This window comes from Cervus canadensis, chromosome 3, assembly GCF_019320065.1.
Source record: "Cervus canadensis isolate Bull #8, Minnesota chromosome 3, ASM1932006v1, whole genome shotgun sequence".
NCBI lineage: Eukaryota > Metazoa > Chordata > Mammalia > Artiodactyla > Cervidae > Cervus > Cervus canadensis.
In genome coordinates this window covers 23,271,822-23,291,931 of record NC_057388.1, presented here as the reverse complement: position 1 = coordinate 23,291,931, position 20,110 = coordinate 23,271,822, and the positions used below count along the sequence as shown (strand labels likewise).

The 20,110-nt window shown below is 39.5% G+C and overlaps 1 protein-coding gene across 1 annotated transcript in view; it reads right to left on the bottom strand.

Moving 5' to 3' along the window:
• The window catches only part of LRRC72 (leucine rich repeat containing 72), a 145,726-nt gene that overhangs the window by 21,138 nt on the left and 104,478 nt on the right, over positions 1-20,110 (bottom strand). Inside the window, exon 7 of the mRNA XM_043462769.1 lies at positions 17,472-17,541. Coding sequence (XP_043318704.1) covers positions 17,472-17,541 — 70 coding nt within the window. The remainder of the gene's footprint in view (positions 1-17,471; positions 17,542-20,110) is intronic.

Here is a 20,110-nt window from a genome sequence, read left to right as displayed (position 1 = left end):
TCCCCTCACTTTACAGCTCATCTTTCTTTAATAAGTCCTTTCCTGACAACTCCTAGCCCCATGACCCTTCCTTTTCCTGACCACATCCCACACTTTCTTAGACTTGTGCCGTTACTTGATCACTGGTTTTGTGTCTTCCTTAAGGAAAGAAGCCATGTCTCTTCAGTCTCTGATCCTTCCCATCTCTCCATTCTCTTAACCACATGGTGAAGTGGGATCTTACTTTCAAGATCAGATTAGAAATTTGGTGTGCTATATGAATTGGAAATAGTCAAAAGCACTCTTGATAATTCCCCTAATGAACCATTACGGTACATCATAGGAGTATTTAACTCTGATTTGAATTCAGAAATGTTTGTTACCCTGCAAGGAGAATCTCACTACTTTAAAAAAAATAATATAATTGACTTTATAACCCTGATAAAATTTGACAGATTTGTTTGAGTTATGAGGGTGAGACATGATAGAGTCACAGGTTGGGGCAGGTAAGTTCTAAACGCAGTGCTTAAGTCAAATGTGAACAATGCTCCCTTTACAGCTTAATACAGGATGTAGCAGGGAGAAGAATCTCATGAAATAGTTTTGACCAAGTGCTTACTGGTTTATATATGCAGATATACGTGCTCATGGTTGTAAATTAGTTTTATGTGTTTATTAACATCTATCGCAGGAAATACTGTCATCAGTTAAATAAAACTGTTTTAACTTTTGATGGATTGATTCAGGTAGACAGATGCCAGCTTATCTGACTTAGTGAGGATTTATTAGAAATTTTACTCATGCCCTCTCATAACTCAGAAAAGCTATTTTAGATTTATATTCAAAGTTTGAAAATGGGTTTCCTTAGTGAATTGAATTTTTTCTTATATTTGCAACAGTCCCAAATTATGACTCTATAAAATGCACATGTGCTGCTCAACCTCATTGTCTCTCAGTCTTATCTGTACCTAATTATATCAGCACTTGTGAAGGAGAAACACTAGTAATTTCACTTCAGCTTTTTGAGAGGAGCCAAGCTTGTGCCAAGTAGGAGAGACCATTGACACAGTGCGGGGTGGGTCCCAGTTGCTTCCTATCCCTTCCACTCTTCCTGCTAACCTCCTGACAGCCACTCATTACCTTTTTGTCCTTCCCCTCACCAATCCCTAATCTAATGATAGCCACACTTAACATCAGCATAGAAAGAGAACACCAGGGCAAGTCATGACTTTTTCTTCTCTTTTCTTCCCACAGTTGCCTGCCCAACATTGACAGAACATTACTCGTTAGTTGAGGTTTTAATTTCTCTTGAATTATGCATTAACACAAGAATACTAATAAACTCAAACCATTTCATTTTGATTATAGAATAATAATTTTCTCAAGAGCGGTAACATCTTTGGACCATGATTATTGGAATTTTAAGATTGCACCACTCGTTGGGATGAAATGATTTGGGGGAAATGGAGTGAAAAGAGATAAAGCCAGATCATGAGAACCTTGGGGAACTATTAAAAGATTTTGTACAGAGAAGTTTTATTGACCAGTTTTATTTTGGAAAGACAATGGCAGGAAAGAGTACTGTTTAGAAGAGACAGTAATGGAAATAGATTAACAAAAATGGTGTTATGCTAATTCAAAAGAATATATGGATCCCAGAGTACAGTAATGACAGTGGAAGAAGATCAAAGTAGAGGAAATTGAGAGATAGTTCCAAGGTAAAATTCACAGGACCTTATAGACATTGCAGTGTACCAAGTTGCTGAAGTTAAGATCCAGGAATGGGAATTGAAAGACTTGCTGATTATTTTGACACTCAAACTATTGTTAAAGTAAAACATTATTACAATTTTCCACTTAGAAAAATCTACACTACTAATTTTAAGGATTGCCATAAAATTTATATTAGCATGTGACATTTCACAAATTATATCAAAACCTCAGATATGCAGATGATACCACTTTAATGGCAGAAAGCAAAGAGGAACTAAAGAGCCTCTTGATGAGAGTGAAAAAAGGGAGTGAAAAAGCTGGCTTAAAACTCATCATTCAAAAAACTATGATCATGGGATCCAGTCCCATCATGGCAAATAAATGGGGAAAAAGTGGAAACAGTGACAGTTTTGGGGTTCCAAAATTACTGTGGATAGTGACTGCAGCCATGAAATTAAAAGACGCTTACTTCTTGGAAGAAAAGATATGATAAACCTAGACAGCATATTCAAAAGCAGAGACATCACTTTGCCGACAAAAGCCCACATGGTCATAGTTTTTCCAGTAGTCATGTACAGATGTGACAGATGGACCATGAAGAAGGCTGAGCACTGGAGAAGACTCTTGAGAGCCTCTTGGACAGCAAAGAGATCCAACCAGTCCATCCTAAAGGAAATCAGCCCTGAATATTCATTGGAAGGACTGATGCTGAAGCTCCAATACTTTGGCCATCTGATGTGAAGAGCCAACTCATTGGAAAAGACTCTGATGCTGGGAAAGATTAAGGGCAAGAGGAGAAGGGAGAGACAGAGCCTGAGATGGTTAGATGGCATCACTCATCATGATTAAGTGGACATAAGTTTGAGCAAACTCCAGGAGATAGTGAAGGACAGGGAAGCCTGGCATACTGCAGTCCATGGAGTGGTGAAGAGTCAGGTGAGACTTAGTGACTAAACAAGACCAACATATCTTAGCTCAGGGTTTGGCACATAGCAAGTGGTCAATAAACAATAGCTGCTATTATTTACTCCCTAACCATTATTACTTTTGATAGAGTGGAGAGGACTTACATTTAAGATAAAGCTCTTATGGGTAACCACTGATGGACTAGTGGGGAAATTTTTATGCCAGCATGAGTTTAAAATTAAAGAGGCATACTTTTAGGGCAGGACTTCTCAACCTTTACAACTATTGACATTTGAGGCCAGATAAATCTTTGTTGGGATTGGTGGAATTGCTCTGTGGATTGTAGTATGGTTGGCAGCATCCCTAACATCTATCTGCTAGCATACAGTAGTCAGTATGCATACACACCCCAGTTGTGAAAATAAAAAATGTCTCCAGACATTGCCACATATTCCCCTTCTATGTGTGAGATGGGAGAGGGGTTGCAAAGTCATTCCTGATTGGGAACTACTGATTTAGACTCAAGGGAAAAGTCATATCTTTTAAACGTTTATTATGACCCAGGCACTAAGCTAGATGTTTTCACCAATGTCATCTGACTCTTACAACTGACTCTTCCAACAACACAAGAGAAGACTCTACACATGGACATCACCAGATGGTCAACACCGAAATCAGATTGATTATATTCTTTGCAGCCAAAGATGGAGAAGCTCTATACAGTCAGCAAAAACAAGACTGGGAGCTGACTGTGGCTCAGATCATGAACTCCTTATTGCCAAATTCAGACTTCAGTTGAAGAAAGTGGGGAAAACCACTAGACCATTCAGGTATGACCTAAATCAAATCCCTTACGACTATGCAGTGGAAGTGAGAAATAGATTTAAGGGACTAGATCTGATAGACAGAATGCCTGATTGAACTATGGATGGAGGTTCGTGACATTGTATAGGAGACAGGGATCAAGACCATCCCCAAGGAAAAGAAATGCAAAAAGGCAAAATGGTTGTCTGAGGAGGCCTTACAAATAGCTGTGAAAAGAAGAGAAGTGAAAAGCAAAGGAGAAAAGGAAAGATATTTCCATTTGAATGCAGAGTTCCAAAGAATAGCCAGGAGAGATAAGAAAGCTTTCCTCAGTGATCAATGCAAGGAAATAGAGGAAAACAATAGAATGGGAAAGACTAGAGATCTCTTCAAGAAAATTAGAGATACCAAGGGAACATTTCCTGCAAAGATGGGCTCGATAAAGGACAGAAATGGTATGGATCTAACAGAAGCAGAAGAGGTGGCAAGAATACACAGAAGAACTGTACAAAAAAGATCTTCACGACCCAGATAATCATGATGGTGTGATAACTCACCTAGAGCCAGACATCCTGGAATGTGAAGTCAGGTGGGCCTTAGAAAGCATAACTATGAACATAGCTAGTAGAGGTGATGGAATTTCAGTTGAGGTATTTCAAATCCTGAAAGATGATGCTGTGAAAATGCTACACTAAATATGCCAGCAAATTTGGAAAACGCAGCAGTGGCCACAGGACTGGAAAAGGTCAGTTTTCATTCCAATCCCAAAGAATGCTCAAACTACCGCACTATTGCACTCATCTCCCATGCTAGTAAAGTAATACTCAAAATTCTCCAAGCCAGGCTTCAGCAATACGTGAACCACAAACTTCCAGATGTTCAAGTTGGTTTTAGAAAAGGCAGAGGAACCAGAGATCAAATTGCCAATATCCGCTGGATCATTGAAAAAGCAAGAGAGTTCCAGAGAAACATCTATTTCTGCTTTATTGACTATGCCAAAGCCTTTGCCTGTGTGGATCACAATAAACTGTGGAAAATTCTGAAGGAGATGGGAATACCAGACCACCTGACCCACCTCTTGAGAAACCTATATGCAGGTCAGGAAGCAAGTTAGAACTGGACATGGACCAACAGACTGGTTCCAAATAGGAAAAGGAGTACATCAAGGCTGTATATTGTCACCCTGCTTATTTAACTTATATGCAGAGCACATCATGAGAAACGCTGGGCTAGAAGAAACACAAGCTGGAATCAAGATTGCCGGGAGAAATATCAATAACCTCAGATATGCAGATGACACCACCTTTATGGCAGAAAGTGAAGAGGAACTAAAAAGCCTCTTGATGAAAGTGAAAGAGGAGAGCGAAAAAGTTGGCTTAAAGCTCAACATTCAGAAAATGAAGATCATGGCATCTGGTTCCATCACTTAATGTCAAATAGATGGGGAAACAGTGGAAACAGTGGCTGACTTTATTTTCTTGGACTCCAAAATCACTGCAGATCGTGATTGCAGCCATGAAATTAAAAGATGCTTACTCCTTGGAAGGAAAGTGATGACCAATCCAGATAGCATATTAAAAAGCAGAGACATCACTTTGCCAACAAAGGTCCGTCTAGTCAAGGCTATGGTTTTTCCAGTGGTCATGTATGGATGTGAGAGTTGGACTGTGAAGAAAGCTGAGCCCCGAAAAATTGATGCTTTTGAACTGTGGTGTTGGAGAAGACTCTTGAGAGTCCCTTGGCCTGCAAGGAGATCCAACCAGTCCATCCTGAAGGAGATAAGTCCTAGGTGTTCATTGGAAGGACTGATGCTGAGGCTGAAACTTCAATACTTTGGCCACCTCATGTGAAGAGTTTCAGGGCTCAGCTTTCTTCACAGTCCAGTCCATACTAAAAAGAATCACCCAACATTGGTGTGAAGCAAAGTAATATGCAAGTAAATGCACTTGCTCTTGGTTTCCTCCACGTTGCTTTTCAGCATTTCTTTTTCCTGGCATCCTCTTACTCCTGAACACCTCACTTCAAGCCATTTCAACATGCTCTAGAGTCCCATTTCTGCAGCTTGGTAGAGGTAAACTGCTATACTGTTGATAAGGCTTAAGATAGCCACCCCAAAGGTGTTCCTTTTAAATTATTTTGTTCACTATTTCACTTAGAACACTGTCTGCCAGTAGTTGCTGCTGCTCCTGTTAGTCACAAAGCCGTGTCCGAATCTTTTGCAACCCCATGGACTGTAGCCCACCAGGCTCCTCTGTCCATGGGATTCTCCAGGCAAGAATACTGGAGTGGGTTGCCATTTCCTTCTCCAGGGGATCTTCCTGACCTAGGGATCAAACCCATGTCTCCTGCATTGCAGGCAGATTCTTTACTGCTGAGTCATCAGGGAAGCCCTGCTATTTGTTTTAAATTAGAGGATTGTGATCGATGACTCTCTAATTGCTGACTTTTAGGTCAGTCTGAATAGGTATTGTGCTCTGAGAAGATTTCTGAGTGTCTCTCGAATTATGTTCCATAATAGCTCCCTAGAATACAGCTTGTAAAATCAGTTTTAGAGACTATGTTCACTAAATCTGAATAATGCCATCAATATGGAGTGTCTTCAAAAAATTTCTATTGTTGTAAAACAAGATCACAGACTTGGAAGGAAACTTAAGAATTACGCACACGATTGCTGGTGAGGAAAATGACTTCTGGTTAAAAGTTTACATTATAAACACAAATTTAATTTTTTCCAGCCAAATATTTATCTAAAATGACAATAAAATAATTGTTTCAAAAAATGTATATTCATAAAGAGAGGGAGAACAGAAAATTAGACCATAGCAATATGGTTTTGGAAAGTATATGATCTAGGGGTAATAGAATTAATAGATATAAGAAAGTCAAATTCTAAACCAGAAAACAACCTTATATTTATACCACAAAATTCTAAAAAGGATCAAAGACTGGACCTGAGGATAAAGAGGAGAGGATTAACTGAGCAGAGAAATTCTATTTCTCAGTAATGTTCCCAGTATAACCACATGGCAACTGGACCTCTCCCCTACCACCTCAAAAGACTAGAGATTCATTCCCTGGGTGGAATAAAAGGCAAGAGTTCCTGGCCAAGTAGCCACTAGACAGATGTAAAGACAGAGGTTCCCACTGAAAACTGAAAGATTAAGGGAATGTAGGCACAGTATATGTTGAGGGTTCCCAGCCCTCTTTACCCAGCTTGGCTCTCAGAATGTGGGCAGCCAGGTCTTTATAGTTTAATGTTATATATAAAGATAATAGAATAATAACGTTTAGAGGGGGTAAAAGAGCCCTTGAAAATTAAAATCATGAATGTAGTCTAAAATGTAATAATAGAGTTGGAAGAGAATGTTGACGAAATTCTCAGAAAGTAGAGCAACCTGACCAAAAAAATAGAAAATAGAGAAAATAAAAGAAAATTAGAGAGCCAGTTCAGTAGTTCAACATTTGTGTAGGAGTTCCAGAAAGAGAATGGTGAACATAAAAGAGAAAGAAATCAACAATACACTCCAAGAAAAATTCCCCAAATGGAAAGATATGAGTTTCTCGACTGTAATTTCCCCAAGCTCACCACAATGGTTGAAAACAGACGTGCACCAAAGCACATCACTGTAAAATGTCAGAACACTGTCCTCCAGACAGAACACATGTGCTCACATGTGCACACACACATCATATTCAAGGATCAGGAATCAGAACTAAGGATGGCAAAGGGAGGCCCTGGAATGGCTATGAAGGATGATTAAAATTGTGCACCGAGGTATGCAGGGCAGGAAGTCCAGAGTGGAGCACGTCAGAAGGTTCTGGCATACTTCTTTGAGAAATAAAAGCTACTGAATGATTCATTGAATAGATTCGGTAAGCTGGGAGAGAGTTTGGGTGGAATAGGTAATAGTAACTAGTAAAAAGTATATTCATTTGTTTGGGTTGCAAAACAAATATCACAGACTGGGTGTCTTAATAGAAATTTATTTCCTCATAGCTCTGGAGGCTAAAAGTCCAAGATCAAGGTGCTGGCAAGACTGGTTACATTTTGAGGCCTCTCTCCTTGACTTGTACATGGCCACCTTCTGATGCCTTCACGTGACTTTCTATCTGTATGCACACATGTCTATTCTCTCTCTCTCTTTCTCTCTCTCCTCCTCCTCATCTCTTTCTCCCTCTCTTCCCCCTCACCCTCTTCCTTCTCCCTCTTATTTTAACTCTCACTCTTGCGCTCTCTTTTCTCTCCCTGTGTATCCTAATCTCCTCTTCCATGATGACACCAGTCACACTGGATTAGGGCCCACCCTAATGTCCCCGTCTTCACTTCATTACCTCTATAAAGGTCCTAGTAGCTTCCCTAGTAGCTCAATTCATTAAGAATCTGCCTGCAACGTAGGAGACCAGGGTTCGATCCCTGGGTCAGGAAGATCCCCTGGAGAAAGAAATGACAATCCACTCCAGTACTCTTGCCTGGAGAATTCCATGGACAGAGGAGCCTGGTGGGCTACAGTCCATGGGATTACAGAATCGGACATGACTGTGTGACTTTCACTTTCATAAAGGTCCTATATCCAAAAAAAGTCCCATTCTGAGACAGTGGGGGTCTAGAACTTCAACATATAAATTTTGGGGCAGGGAAACAATTCAACCCAGAACAAAAAACTACTTAACGAATCAAAGGAAAATAAAATCCAGGGATGTAGAGGAAATCCAATAAAGGGAAAATAGCTAGAGTTTAACACATGGCTTAGCTCTGAAGAGTATGGGTTGTCATAATAACAGTGAATGTTGATTTAACCCAAATCACAATACTGCCACATTAGGAGAATGGGAAATGGAAAGTATGCCTGTGTATTGAAAGTATGGGAGTGGAGCAGGAAGGACAAAGCATTAAATCCTCATTTTTTTGTGTGGAAACTCAACAGCTATTGTCTAAAGCGGAGAAATCAAGTGGCAGAAATACCAGCATGTGACTTTGAGATATGCAGCTAAACAACGAAAGATTAGTTAAAAAACTGAAAGTTGTTGCATCTGGGGGCTAACAAATGAAGGCAGAGTGTGGAGAAATGTTGCTAATGTATAGAATTAGCTAATTCTTTAAACTATTATAATAGGGATACATATAGCTCTGTTAAAAACGTGTTTTTTTTTTTTAAAGAGTAGGTCCCTAATATTCATTCTGTGCTTACTGTATGTGCTTTGTTCAGTACTTCACATATGCCATCAAATTTCTTCATCATGACACCCCTTAGTTATGAGGAATAAATATCCCATATATTATATAAGGGGGCTTCCCAGGTGGTGCTAGTGGTAAAGAATTCACCTGCCAATGCAGGAGATGTAAGAGATGTGGGTTCAGTCCCTGAGTTGGGAAGATCCCCTGGAAGAGGGCATGGCAACCTACTCCAGTATTCTTGCCTGGGACCCTGGTAATCTCAAGGACCCCGGTAAGCTTACAGTCCATAGGGTCGCAAAGAGTCAGAGACGACTGAGCCAACTTAGCATGCATGCATATTACATAAGAGGAATCAGAGCTCTAGACAAATATTTGCTAAATATTATCAGCTTATTAGTGACAGGATTATAACTATACCTGAGCTCCCTGTTCAATATCCAGAGTTCCAGACTCTGCCAAGAATTATTATGTAGCTATTGGTATTATTCTTTGGATTTTCATCTTTCTAAACATTATCTTATTAAATATAGGACACACTAGTCATTATTTTTTAGCTTCCCAGCACTGAATCATCCTCCCCACAATTCAAGGAATTCTTTATCTAATGAGCCTTGGTAGGTATTAGGACTTACTCCTCATTAGGCAAAATACTTGGTTTTCTAGATTTCCTGACAGGTAATGTGTGGACACATGACTAGGCTAGGATGCAATCTGACACATCCCCTCTGAACTTCAAATCAAGAACTAGTAATGCCACCCAGAGGAAATCATAATTCCAGAAGTCACATGCACCCCAGCGTTCACTGCAGCACTAGTCACGGAGCAACCTAAATGTCCATCAACAGAGGGGTGCATCAAGACGTGGTACAATGGAATATTACTCAGCCATAAAAAGAAAGAAACAGGGTCATCTGTAGAGATGTGAATGGACCTAGAGACAGAGTAAAGTCAGTCAGGAAGAAGAAAACAAATTTCACCTGTTAGTGCCTATATGTGGAATCTAAAAAAAAACTGGTACAGATGATCTTATTTGCAAAGAGAAATTGAGGCACAGATGTAGAGGACACATGTATGTACACCAAGCGGGGAGGGGGAGAGAAGCGGGTGGGGTGAGTCGGGAGATTGGGACTAACATACACACTACTGTGTATAACATAGGTAGCTGATGAGAGCCCACTGCGTAACACGGGGACTCCACTCAGTGCCCGGGGGGTGACCTCAATGGGGAGGAAAGCCAAAAGAGAGGGGGTCTGTGCATCTGTAGAGCTGACTCACTTTGCTGTACAGTGGAAACTAACGCAACACTGTAAAGCAACTATACTCTAAGAAAAATTAAAAAATCAGGAACAAGTAATGCAAAGAGGCAGAGACAGTTTTGTGTTAAGTCTGGTGGTGGCAGAGAAGGAGACAGCAGTGGAAATGGTGGCAGCAGGAATGGGGACAGGAAAAGAGCAGCACAGGTGGGGTCTTCTCTGGCTGCTTGGCGAGTCAACAGTGCACGCGGAAGCCGCTTCTGTGATATGGCTTTGGCCGTGGCTTCTTTGATCCCAAGAATTTTCTACACTTGATTCCTAAACTACCTAATATTCACCCAGTATCATTTCAATATATTACTTTCCTGCTTAACTCAGCTAAAGCATGCTTCTGTTAAGTGCACTGCTGTTTCCTTTAACTAGCACCTTTGCAAAGTAAAAGTTCAACTTGGCAGACCTAGCTATGATGCTTAAAAAAAAAAACAAAACCAGAAGCTGAAGAAACAAAGCTTAAAAACTATTTTTGAAGGAACAAAAAAGTATCATATTAAGTAAAATATTATCATTACCCTCCCCAAACTTATAATTTATGATCCATTACATGACTTTCGTGATTCACTGACAAAATGGAAATATTATATTTATGAGAAAATATTAGAATTTTTATGTACACATTTTTCCATTCAACAAATACTCGTGGAGCAGCTACTGTGTACCAGCCCTGTGTTAAATTCAGTGGTATAGCTATGAAAAAAACAGACAAAACCCCTGTCTCTTTTCCTAGCAGGGAAAGAGAAAACAAATAATACTTACAATAAATAAATTGTGTATTAAGGAATCAGTTGATAAATGCTATGGGAAAAAAATAAAGCATGGAAATTAGGGGTGCCAACAGGGAGATAATGTTGTATTTCAAATGGGCTGGTCAGGAAGACCTCACAGAGCAGGTAATATCTGAACAAATTCTTGATGAGGAAAAGGGAGTGGGCCATGAGAATATCTATGCAGAAGCAATTGAAGACTAGCCAGTGTATATAAGTCCAGAGATAATAGGGTGTTGTTGGGTCAGCGAGTTAGGGAGTGAAGGGGTATTAAGGTCAGAGAGGTAAGCTGGCAGCCTACATGTGCAGAGCCTTTAGGCTACTTAAAGAACTCAGCTGAAAATAATAGGTAACTATTAGAGATTTTGAGTAGAAGAGTAACATGTTTTGACTTAGACTTCCACAGATCACTCTGTTTACTGTCTTTGAGGGATTCTCAGTGAGGAGCAATTTTGTACCCCAGGGAGCATTTGACAGTGCCTAGAAACATTTTTAGTTGTTGCTTCTGGGAAGAAATCTGATATATAGTGTGTAGAGGCCAGGGATGCTGCTAAATATCCCCAAATGCACAATACCACCCCCACAACCAAGAATGATCCAGTTCAGAAGGTCAGTAGTATCAGAGTTGAAAAACCTTGGGGCTTTAAAGACCCCTAGACCAGAGATTAAATGACATGATACAATTCTGAAAAAGTCTATAATTATGTGTTATTTAAAGGGGTATATTATTGCATGTTTGATATTATAATTACAATAGTCCCTAAATTTACATGAAATTCTTAAGTATTAGTTGGGAACAATTTTAATAATATACACTGAATTATATAGGAGGAAAAAAAAGGAAAAATTTCAGTATACTTTTAGGATTTATAAGTTCATATATATGGTGTTCCTGTCCAATAAGTGAACATGATGCATTCATTTGGATCAGTTTAAAATGTATATGATACTTGGAAATAGAATTTACACTTTAAAAACATTGAGAAATAACTGTTTTTGTACAATGCAAATAGATCTTCATTTTCATGTTTTTCCCTCTTTATTCCATGTTCTTGATATTTTTATATACATTTCCACGCCCCCCCCCCCCAAACAGGTTACATTTTTTGGATCGTAACTAGATATGTTGTTGTTTAGTTGCTAGTCGTGTCTGACTCTTTTGTGATCCCATGGATTATGGCCTACCAGGCTCCTCTGTCCATGGGATTCTCCAGGCAAGAATACTGGAGTGGGTTGCCATTTCCTTCTCCAGGGGATCTTCCCAGCCTAGGTATAGAACCCATCTTCTGCACTGGCAGGCGGATTCTTTACCGCTGAGCCACCTGGGAAGCAACTAGATACATACTGTATATGAATTTCACAACCACGCAGTGAAATCTTATTTAGGTTACTTTTTTGAGGAAGTTTTAAATATTAGGTAAAATATAATTCTTTCAACAGAGTTGACATAAGAGAGATAATTAATATTACACTGAGATAACAGAAACACATAAAAGCCCAAAGGAATGTATGCTAGTTCATTTTATTCATTAATTTCTCATATGCTCTACCACAGGGTTTGTGATGCTCTAAATAGTTTTTTGGAACAAAGTATGGCATGTATAAATGAAATGAATTTATTCATTTATACTAAACCTGATTAAAGGAACCAACTAAACTTTCATGAGGCAAAGCATGTTGTGAAAACTACCTGAAAAAAAAGTATTGCCGCTCAAAGAGTTCTTTACAAATATTTAAAACTGTACATTACAAATAATTATTTGACTTTTCAAATTGTGACTTGCTAGTTTTGCACATCAATATACCTTCCTAAAATATACACATGTGTGCCCTTTACCAAATTTGCAATATGTGCTGCCTGTCTGGCAGATAGGGAAAAACAACATATCTTTATGGCACAGAAGAATGAGCTCACTCTTTCTTGAAGTGATTTTGCTTATTTTAGTGTGGAAAATGTTGTTGTAAATATTTTCATTACTTTTTAGATGGTGAAGTATGACTTTGTCAGAAGATGCATTTTCATTTAAATTTACTTTGTAAGAGTTGTCAACTATTCAGTTTTTGCTATGTGGTGGAAACTCAGATTGTGTTTTGGCTAGTTCCTTGGTGAGGCATTATACACAGGTTTCTCATCAAATGCTTACTGTAATCTGTGATAAATAGAATATACCCAAGTACTGCTAGATCTTCCAGAAATAGAAAGACACTCGCATTATGGCACTATTATACACTCATTATTAAACATCTGTTTAAAAAAAAGCTTTTGAGGAAATGAGCCAAAACACAAATAGATCAAATGTATACAGACCATCTGAAACTGTAGTATAACATGCAAATCACTTAGACCACTAATCCGAGCAGACCCAGATTCTTAGGAAAGCTAGAAAAGATGAACTGTGACCTAAAATTCCCTCAGTCAGGCTCACTGGAAGATGAGACAAGAGAGTGTTTTGAAGGCTTCAGTTTATATACACCTAAGAGCAGTTGCCTCTCACTAATTACATCAGTGGAGATGAGAGAAAGATGACTCAGAAAGAGAGTTGCTACAGAACTCTTGAATATCCACACAATACAAGGAGAAAGCTAGCCCTTGGAGAGCATAATGGAGGAAGCAGGATAGCTTGAACAAACCTAGGAGAGTTGGGGCATTGCAAATCCTTAGAAACAACTTGTACCTATTTAATTTGTTGGTTCAGGGTCAGACTAGAAGCTCCAGTTTTATCACCCATTGCATAATAATGGGGAGAAGTGTGCACCCTTTGAGCATGTTCGGCTCCAAACACACCAAACCACACTCATTCATTGTCTCCCCAAACCACTGCTTTCTCTCATTCCATTCCAGGTAGTTTGCAACCACAATGCCCTCACCAGGAATATCACTTCAGTTCAGTTCAGTTCAGTCACTCAGTCGTGTCCGACTCTTTGCTACCCCATGAATCACAGCACGCCAAGCCTCCCTGTCCATCACCAACTCCCGGAGTTTACTCAAACTCATGCCCATCGAGTCGGTGATGCCATAACCAGGAGTATAGCCACTCCCTAATTCTATCTCTAGAGCAGGTACCATCATATTCATTGTTATATTCTATCAGTAGCCTAAAACAAGTACAGAATAAACCATATTAGATAGGATGCTTTTGACTATAAGTAATCTCTAAGCTCAACTCAAGAAAGTGAAATCGCTTAGTCGTGTTCGACTCCTTGCGACCTCATGGACTGTAGCCTACCAGGCTCCTCCGTCCATGCTATTTTCCAAGCAAGAGTACTGGAGTGGGTTGCCATTTCCTTCTCCAGGAGATCTTCCCAACCCAGGGTTTGAAACCGGGTCTCCCGCATTGTAGGCAGATGCTTTACCATCTGAGCCACCAGGGAAGTCAAGCTCAACTCAAACTGGCCCATAAATTAAAATACTTATTATCTCACATATCTAGCAGTCCAGAGGTTGTAAGAGCCTCAAATCTCAATGATTCTCTGAGCTCTGCTTTTCTCAGAGCTGGATACAGCTCTGGTTGGATACACCCACCAGTTGGAAGGATGGTTTCTGGCTTATAAGCCAGGCCAGAAAATGTCCAGAGGAAACAGCAGACCTCTCTTCCAGTGCTCTTTGAGTAATAAGGAAACCTTTCACAGAAGTCTCCCAGGAGCTACCTCCAATGTCTCTATTGCAACAATTGGATTCTGAGCCCATTCATTGACTAGCCACTCACAAGGAGGATGGGGTTATCCTGACTGGTTTAAACAGTTTAGGCTCCACCCTTTGGAAGTGGGGATGGGACCACCTACCTGAGTAACAACAAGTGTGTACTAAAACACAAACTCAGATTCTGCTATAGAGGTAAAGGAAAATAATGGATAATGAATAGACAACCGATAAAATGATCAGTACATTTGCCTCCATGAAATTGTTGATTGAACAAATGAATAAACAAAAAAGATGTGTTCATTTAATTTTACTATTCTGTGCCTTAGTTGTTCCTAAACAGAGGGTAGGAAATAAATCTAAGAACATTTATTTATGTTCTACAATAATGTAAGAACAATGCTGGTCACAGATTCAAACCACTGTTAGCAAAACATTACAATTCTAAATATTTATGTTCATTTGTCAATGTTGATGTTTTTCACCAAGATTCTCCATATCATTTCTATACTGGCATAGTAACTTCCTGATAGTAGTTCACCCAGAGTAATCTAGGTTGTAAAGAAAACTAATAATCACATTTTTCCATAGGAATTTTGATGAAGTACTATCATAGCTAACATGCCCATTAGAGTTTTAGATGCTGAATAAGACTTTAATTTTTTATGGAGTGTGAATACAACTTAGCAACCAGTCAACTACTGATCAACACAAAAATTCACATTGGCTTATTCACTCATCTCATGACCACTTAAAATTTATTTGAATATGATATCTTTTCAGGATTATATGGAATTGTTGTTCAGTTGCTAAGTCATGTCTTACTCTTTGTGACCCCATGGACTGCAGCACTCCAGGCTTCCCTGTCCTTCAATATCTCCCAAAGTTTGCTCAATTTCATGCCCATTGACTTGGTGATGATGCCGTCTAACCATCTGAATAAATCTATTTTTAAAGAACAAAGTTAAGTGATGGCTATTTGGGAAAGAATATAGTTTGTTAAACATAAACAACCAAACACTAGAAGAGAATTTAGCCCTTTTGTTGCACCCTTTCTCCACCAATCCCTCTTCAAAACCAAAGTACAATAGTTGACAGTGTGTGTAATCCTTTCCTATGTATATAATGCATCTGTACGTCAACTGTATGAAAATTCAGTGACTGCCTGAAGGTGGGATGGTGTCCACTATAAGAGAGCCAAAAAAATATTAAAAATCCCTAATCACACCTCTCCCTTTAGACACACTGCCAACATTTGTACATGTTCTTTCCTTCAAAGCTGAACACTGAACACCACAAGGAACACACATGAAAAACAATGATTAGTCACTTTTGCCATGCTTGATGAGTTCCATCTTTTTCTAATTGGAGGTCACACACTGTGACCCAGGATAATTTTTGGCAGAGTGTTTAAAAGTTTTGAACTTGTATGCCCTTGAGTAGTTTTTGCACTTTCCATTTCACTTGTTAGCTGCCTGGGCCTTGAAGGTGTTTGTGCTTGTTCTCCTAGAAATTATTTCAAGCTTATGCAACTTATCCTGGCACTTAATACTAATAGAACTTTTTTTCCATTTTCCACTTAGTTGGTTAAAAAAACAGACAAATTGCAATGTAATATTGAAATACTTCCATAAACATGACTGCCTAAAGATTCGGTGCTGTGAATCTGGACTATTGCTTGACAAGCAGACTACTACTGAAAACTCAAATCATTTTTTTTTAATCAGCTGGTGTTTGAAAGTTTAAATTTAGAATGCTAAGACTGGATCATCAATTTATAATGAACAAGATACAAGCTGTTGGAAAGTCAAACTTCAGAAAGTTGAGAAAGACTGACTAGCTAACTATAGTGATTGTTTTGGCTTGAATTTTAGTTCACTCCCGCTCTTTGAAGAGAGCTTGGAAGTCCAGTCAGGCCCCACTCCAGAGGAGGCAGTGGGAAGTCTCTGCCAACTAACCCTGACCTCTAAGAGCAGCTTCAAGGGCCACACTCAGTGACCTTCATGAGCATTCCTGGCAGCTGGTGACATGGTGGCTCAGTGCCTGGCACTTCCTGAAGAAGCTAGATCAGCTTGGGAGGTAATCAGTCCCTCACATGGCAGGACAATGTGTGTGAGTTCTGGGGAATGCATGCAGGACCTTTGGAGAAATGTTGATCTAGGGCACTTTACAAAGGATCCTGCCCCAAAGGGCAGTCTGCCAAGGCGAGGAGATGCTCAGATGTAAGAACGACTGGGATACAAGGTTAGGGGAGATCTGGAGTGGCCAGCAAAGAGGAATCAGAGTTGGAGAAACCTAGCAGAGGGGGCTTTGGAATAACCGAATGGGAGAAAACAATAAACTCTGAGAAATGGGAGAAAACAATAAACCAGTGGGTGCAAACTGAATAAGAACTTTGCTTTTCCTTGGCCTTTCCACTGCCTCCACACTTCTTCATTCCATACTCACTTGAGAAGGCTGGGGCAGAGGTGCGAGGCAAGAAAACAAGCAACCACATCCCCTTGCTAATGAAGAAGGCAGATGGCCATCCTCAGTCAGCCCTAGCTGAATAAGAGAGGAGAGATGGGGGAAGTCTCGTTTATGAATTAACATATTCATCTCCACATTCTCATTTCTGAACTGAGACTATGACTGTGGCTTAAAACGGACTGAAAGTTCCTGAACTACAAAAAAGAGAGAGATAAAAAGTCATGAGACTGCACAGGTTTTCTTCCAGGAAACCGGGAAGCAGCAGCTCACACTGAACAGTTTTGAAAGAACATGGGAGGAAAAAGTAAAACTCTCATCTGACAATGTCTCACAAATCGACCTATTCAATATGCATGTGTGCAAAGTCGCCTCAATTGTTTCTGGCTGTTTGCGACCCTGTGGACTGTAGCCCGCCAGGCTCCTCTGCCCATGAGGATTCCCCAGCCAAGAGCACTGGAGTGGTAGCCATGCCCTCCTCCAGGGGATCTTCCCAACCCAGGGATCAAACCCATGTCTCTTAAGTCTTCAGCGTTGGCAGGCAGATTCTCTACCACTAGCACTATACCACTTTGTATATACATATAGTTTTTTACTACATTAAAATTAGGAGTATAAAATATTAATACTTTTAATGATCAGTTCTATTAAAAACATGAAATTAAGTTTGTAGTTTAATCATAGAGGCACGTAAAGATCAAATATCATACTACCTTGTTATGATGTAGCCATAAGTATTTTAATTTTTTAAACCTAGAAAGATCAATGACCTCTGTCAGCTCCCTAGAAAGGAAAAGAGAAAGTGAGTGTTAGCAACAATTAATTTATTCATGTCTAAAGTTGCTTATATAGCATGATTTGGGGAGAATTGAAAAGGCCTCTTTCTGTCCTTTCAAAATTATTGGCATATTTATACAGGCTAATTTCCTACATTCCACCTTTAAGACTTCATTCTTGGGTTAAGATTTTTGTTAGTCAGCAAATACTAAAAGGAGAGAAATTTATCACATTATTAGAATTTATACCTCATTATGACTGAATTTATTGGGACCTTCATTTTAAAAGACTTCACTGAGGAGAGGCCAGAGGAACAAAAGTAAGCGCAGAAGACACCAGACTTAAGGTCAGTGTGGGAAACAGCATTGGCTCCTGCTTCAACACTGCCTACCTGGTCTTTAGTTTGAGGTTGTCCAGATCTTGGCCAAACTGGATTTAAGACATGGAAACTGCAGGACCCAAGGAGGCAGAGAGTGAGTGAAGGGTTTTATTCTCCCATTGTTGTTTATAGTACATGTGTATGCTGAGTCACTTCAGTCATGTTCAACTCTTGTGACCTCATGGACTGTAGCCCACCAGGCTTCTCTGTCCATGGGAATTATGGACTTCTCCATAATTCCCATGGACAGAGAAGTCCATAATTTTTAATATTTTGCCACATTTATGTTCACTCTCTTATCTGTATACACAATTTACCTATTAGCTAGTTAATAAGTTTCTTGGTGAATTATTTGAAAATAAGTTGCAGACATGACTCCAGGGCTTTGATTCATAAATACTTCAGCACACGCATCCCTCAAATAAGGACATTCTCCTGCTTAACCACCATACCAATATCAAACCTAAGAAAATTAAAATTGAATTCAACAATATTATCTAACACACTGCTATTCATATTCAAATTGTTCCTGTTGTCCCTACATTTCTTTTATAGATTTTTTGCTTGTTTAAACCCAGAACTGCATCAACACTGATGCATTGGTATAACCCATTTTCATTTGGTATAACCCATTGTTGTTTGTTGTTTAGTTGCTAAGTCGTGTCTGACTCTCTGTGACCCCATGGACTGCAGCATGCCAGGCTTCCCTGTCCTTCACTGTCTCCCAGAGTTTGCTCAGATTCATGGCCATTGAGTTGGTGATGCCATCCAATTATCTGCCGCCCCCTTTTCCTCCTGCCTTCAATCTTTCCCAGCATCAGGGTCTTTTCCAATGAGTCAGTTCTTCACATCAGATGGCCAAAGGATTGGAGCTTCAGCTTCAGTATCAGTCCTTCCAATGAATATTCAAGATTGATTTCCTTTAGCATTGACTGGTTTGATCTCCTTCCAATGAATATTCAGGGCAGTCCAAGGGACTCTCAAGAGTCTCACAATATGAAGGCATCAATTCTTTGACACTCAGCCTTCTTTATCATCCAACTCTCACATCCATACATGACTATTGGAAAAACTATAGCTTTCACTATACAGATCTTTTTTGGCAACGCGATCTCTTGCTTTTTAATATGCTGTCTAACTTGGTCATAACTTTTCTTCCACGGAGCAAACGTCTTTTAATTTCATGGCTACAGTCACCATCTGCGGTGATTTTGGAGGCCAAGAAAAGAATATCTGTCACTCTTTCCACTTTTCCCCCATCTATTTGCCATGAAGTGATGGCACCAGATGTCATGATCTTAGTTTTTTAGAATGCTGAGTTTTAAGCCAGATATTTCACTCTCCTCTTTTACCCTCATAAGAGGCTCTTTAGTTCCTCTTCACTTTCTGCCATTAGAGTGGTATCATCTGCATATCTGAAGTTGTTGATATTTCTTCCAGCAATCTTGATTCCAGCCTATGGTTCATTCAGCACAGCAGTTTGCGTGATATACTCTGTATAATCCATTAGTCTTCCTAAATTAAAAATAGTCACCTTCTCTCCTTTATTGCCTTCAACATTTACTTTCTGAAGAGTCCAGGACAGTTGTCTGATAGAATTTCTCATATTCTTGATTGGTCTGATTGCTTCTTCATGATTAAATTTAAGGTAGATCATTTTTTAGCTACAACAGTGGTAATTACTACACCACATCAGGAGGCAAAATGATGCCACTTTGTCCCACTCTTTGTGAAGGTTGTGTGTGTATGCTTAGTCACTAAGTTGTGTTCAACACTTTGCAACCCCATGGACTGTAGCCCTATAGGCTCCTCTCTCCAGGAGAGTCTCCAGGCAAGAACACTGGAATGGGCTGCCATGCCCACCTCCCGGGGATCTTCCTGACCCAGGGATCTCTTTTCTTTACCACTGAGCCACCTGTTCACCCTGTTGGTGAAGCTAAGTTCAGTGATTTGGTTAAGGCTGTATTTTCCAGTTCTCTTCATTGTGAAAGTATCTACAAATTTTATCATTGAAAAGCAATATCTGGGGCAAAATTCTGAGTGATTTGACATTGGACATACTGCAAAATGATCACCAGATGAAATCCAATTGCTGAAACCATACAAAGTTAAATACAATATTATTGATTGTATTCTCATACATTCCATCCCCAACTTATTTTACAACTGAAAGTTTGTATCTCTTGATCATGTTCA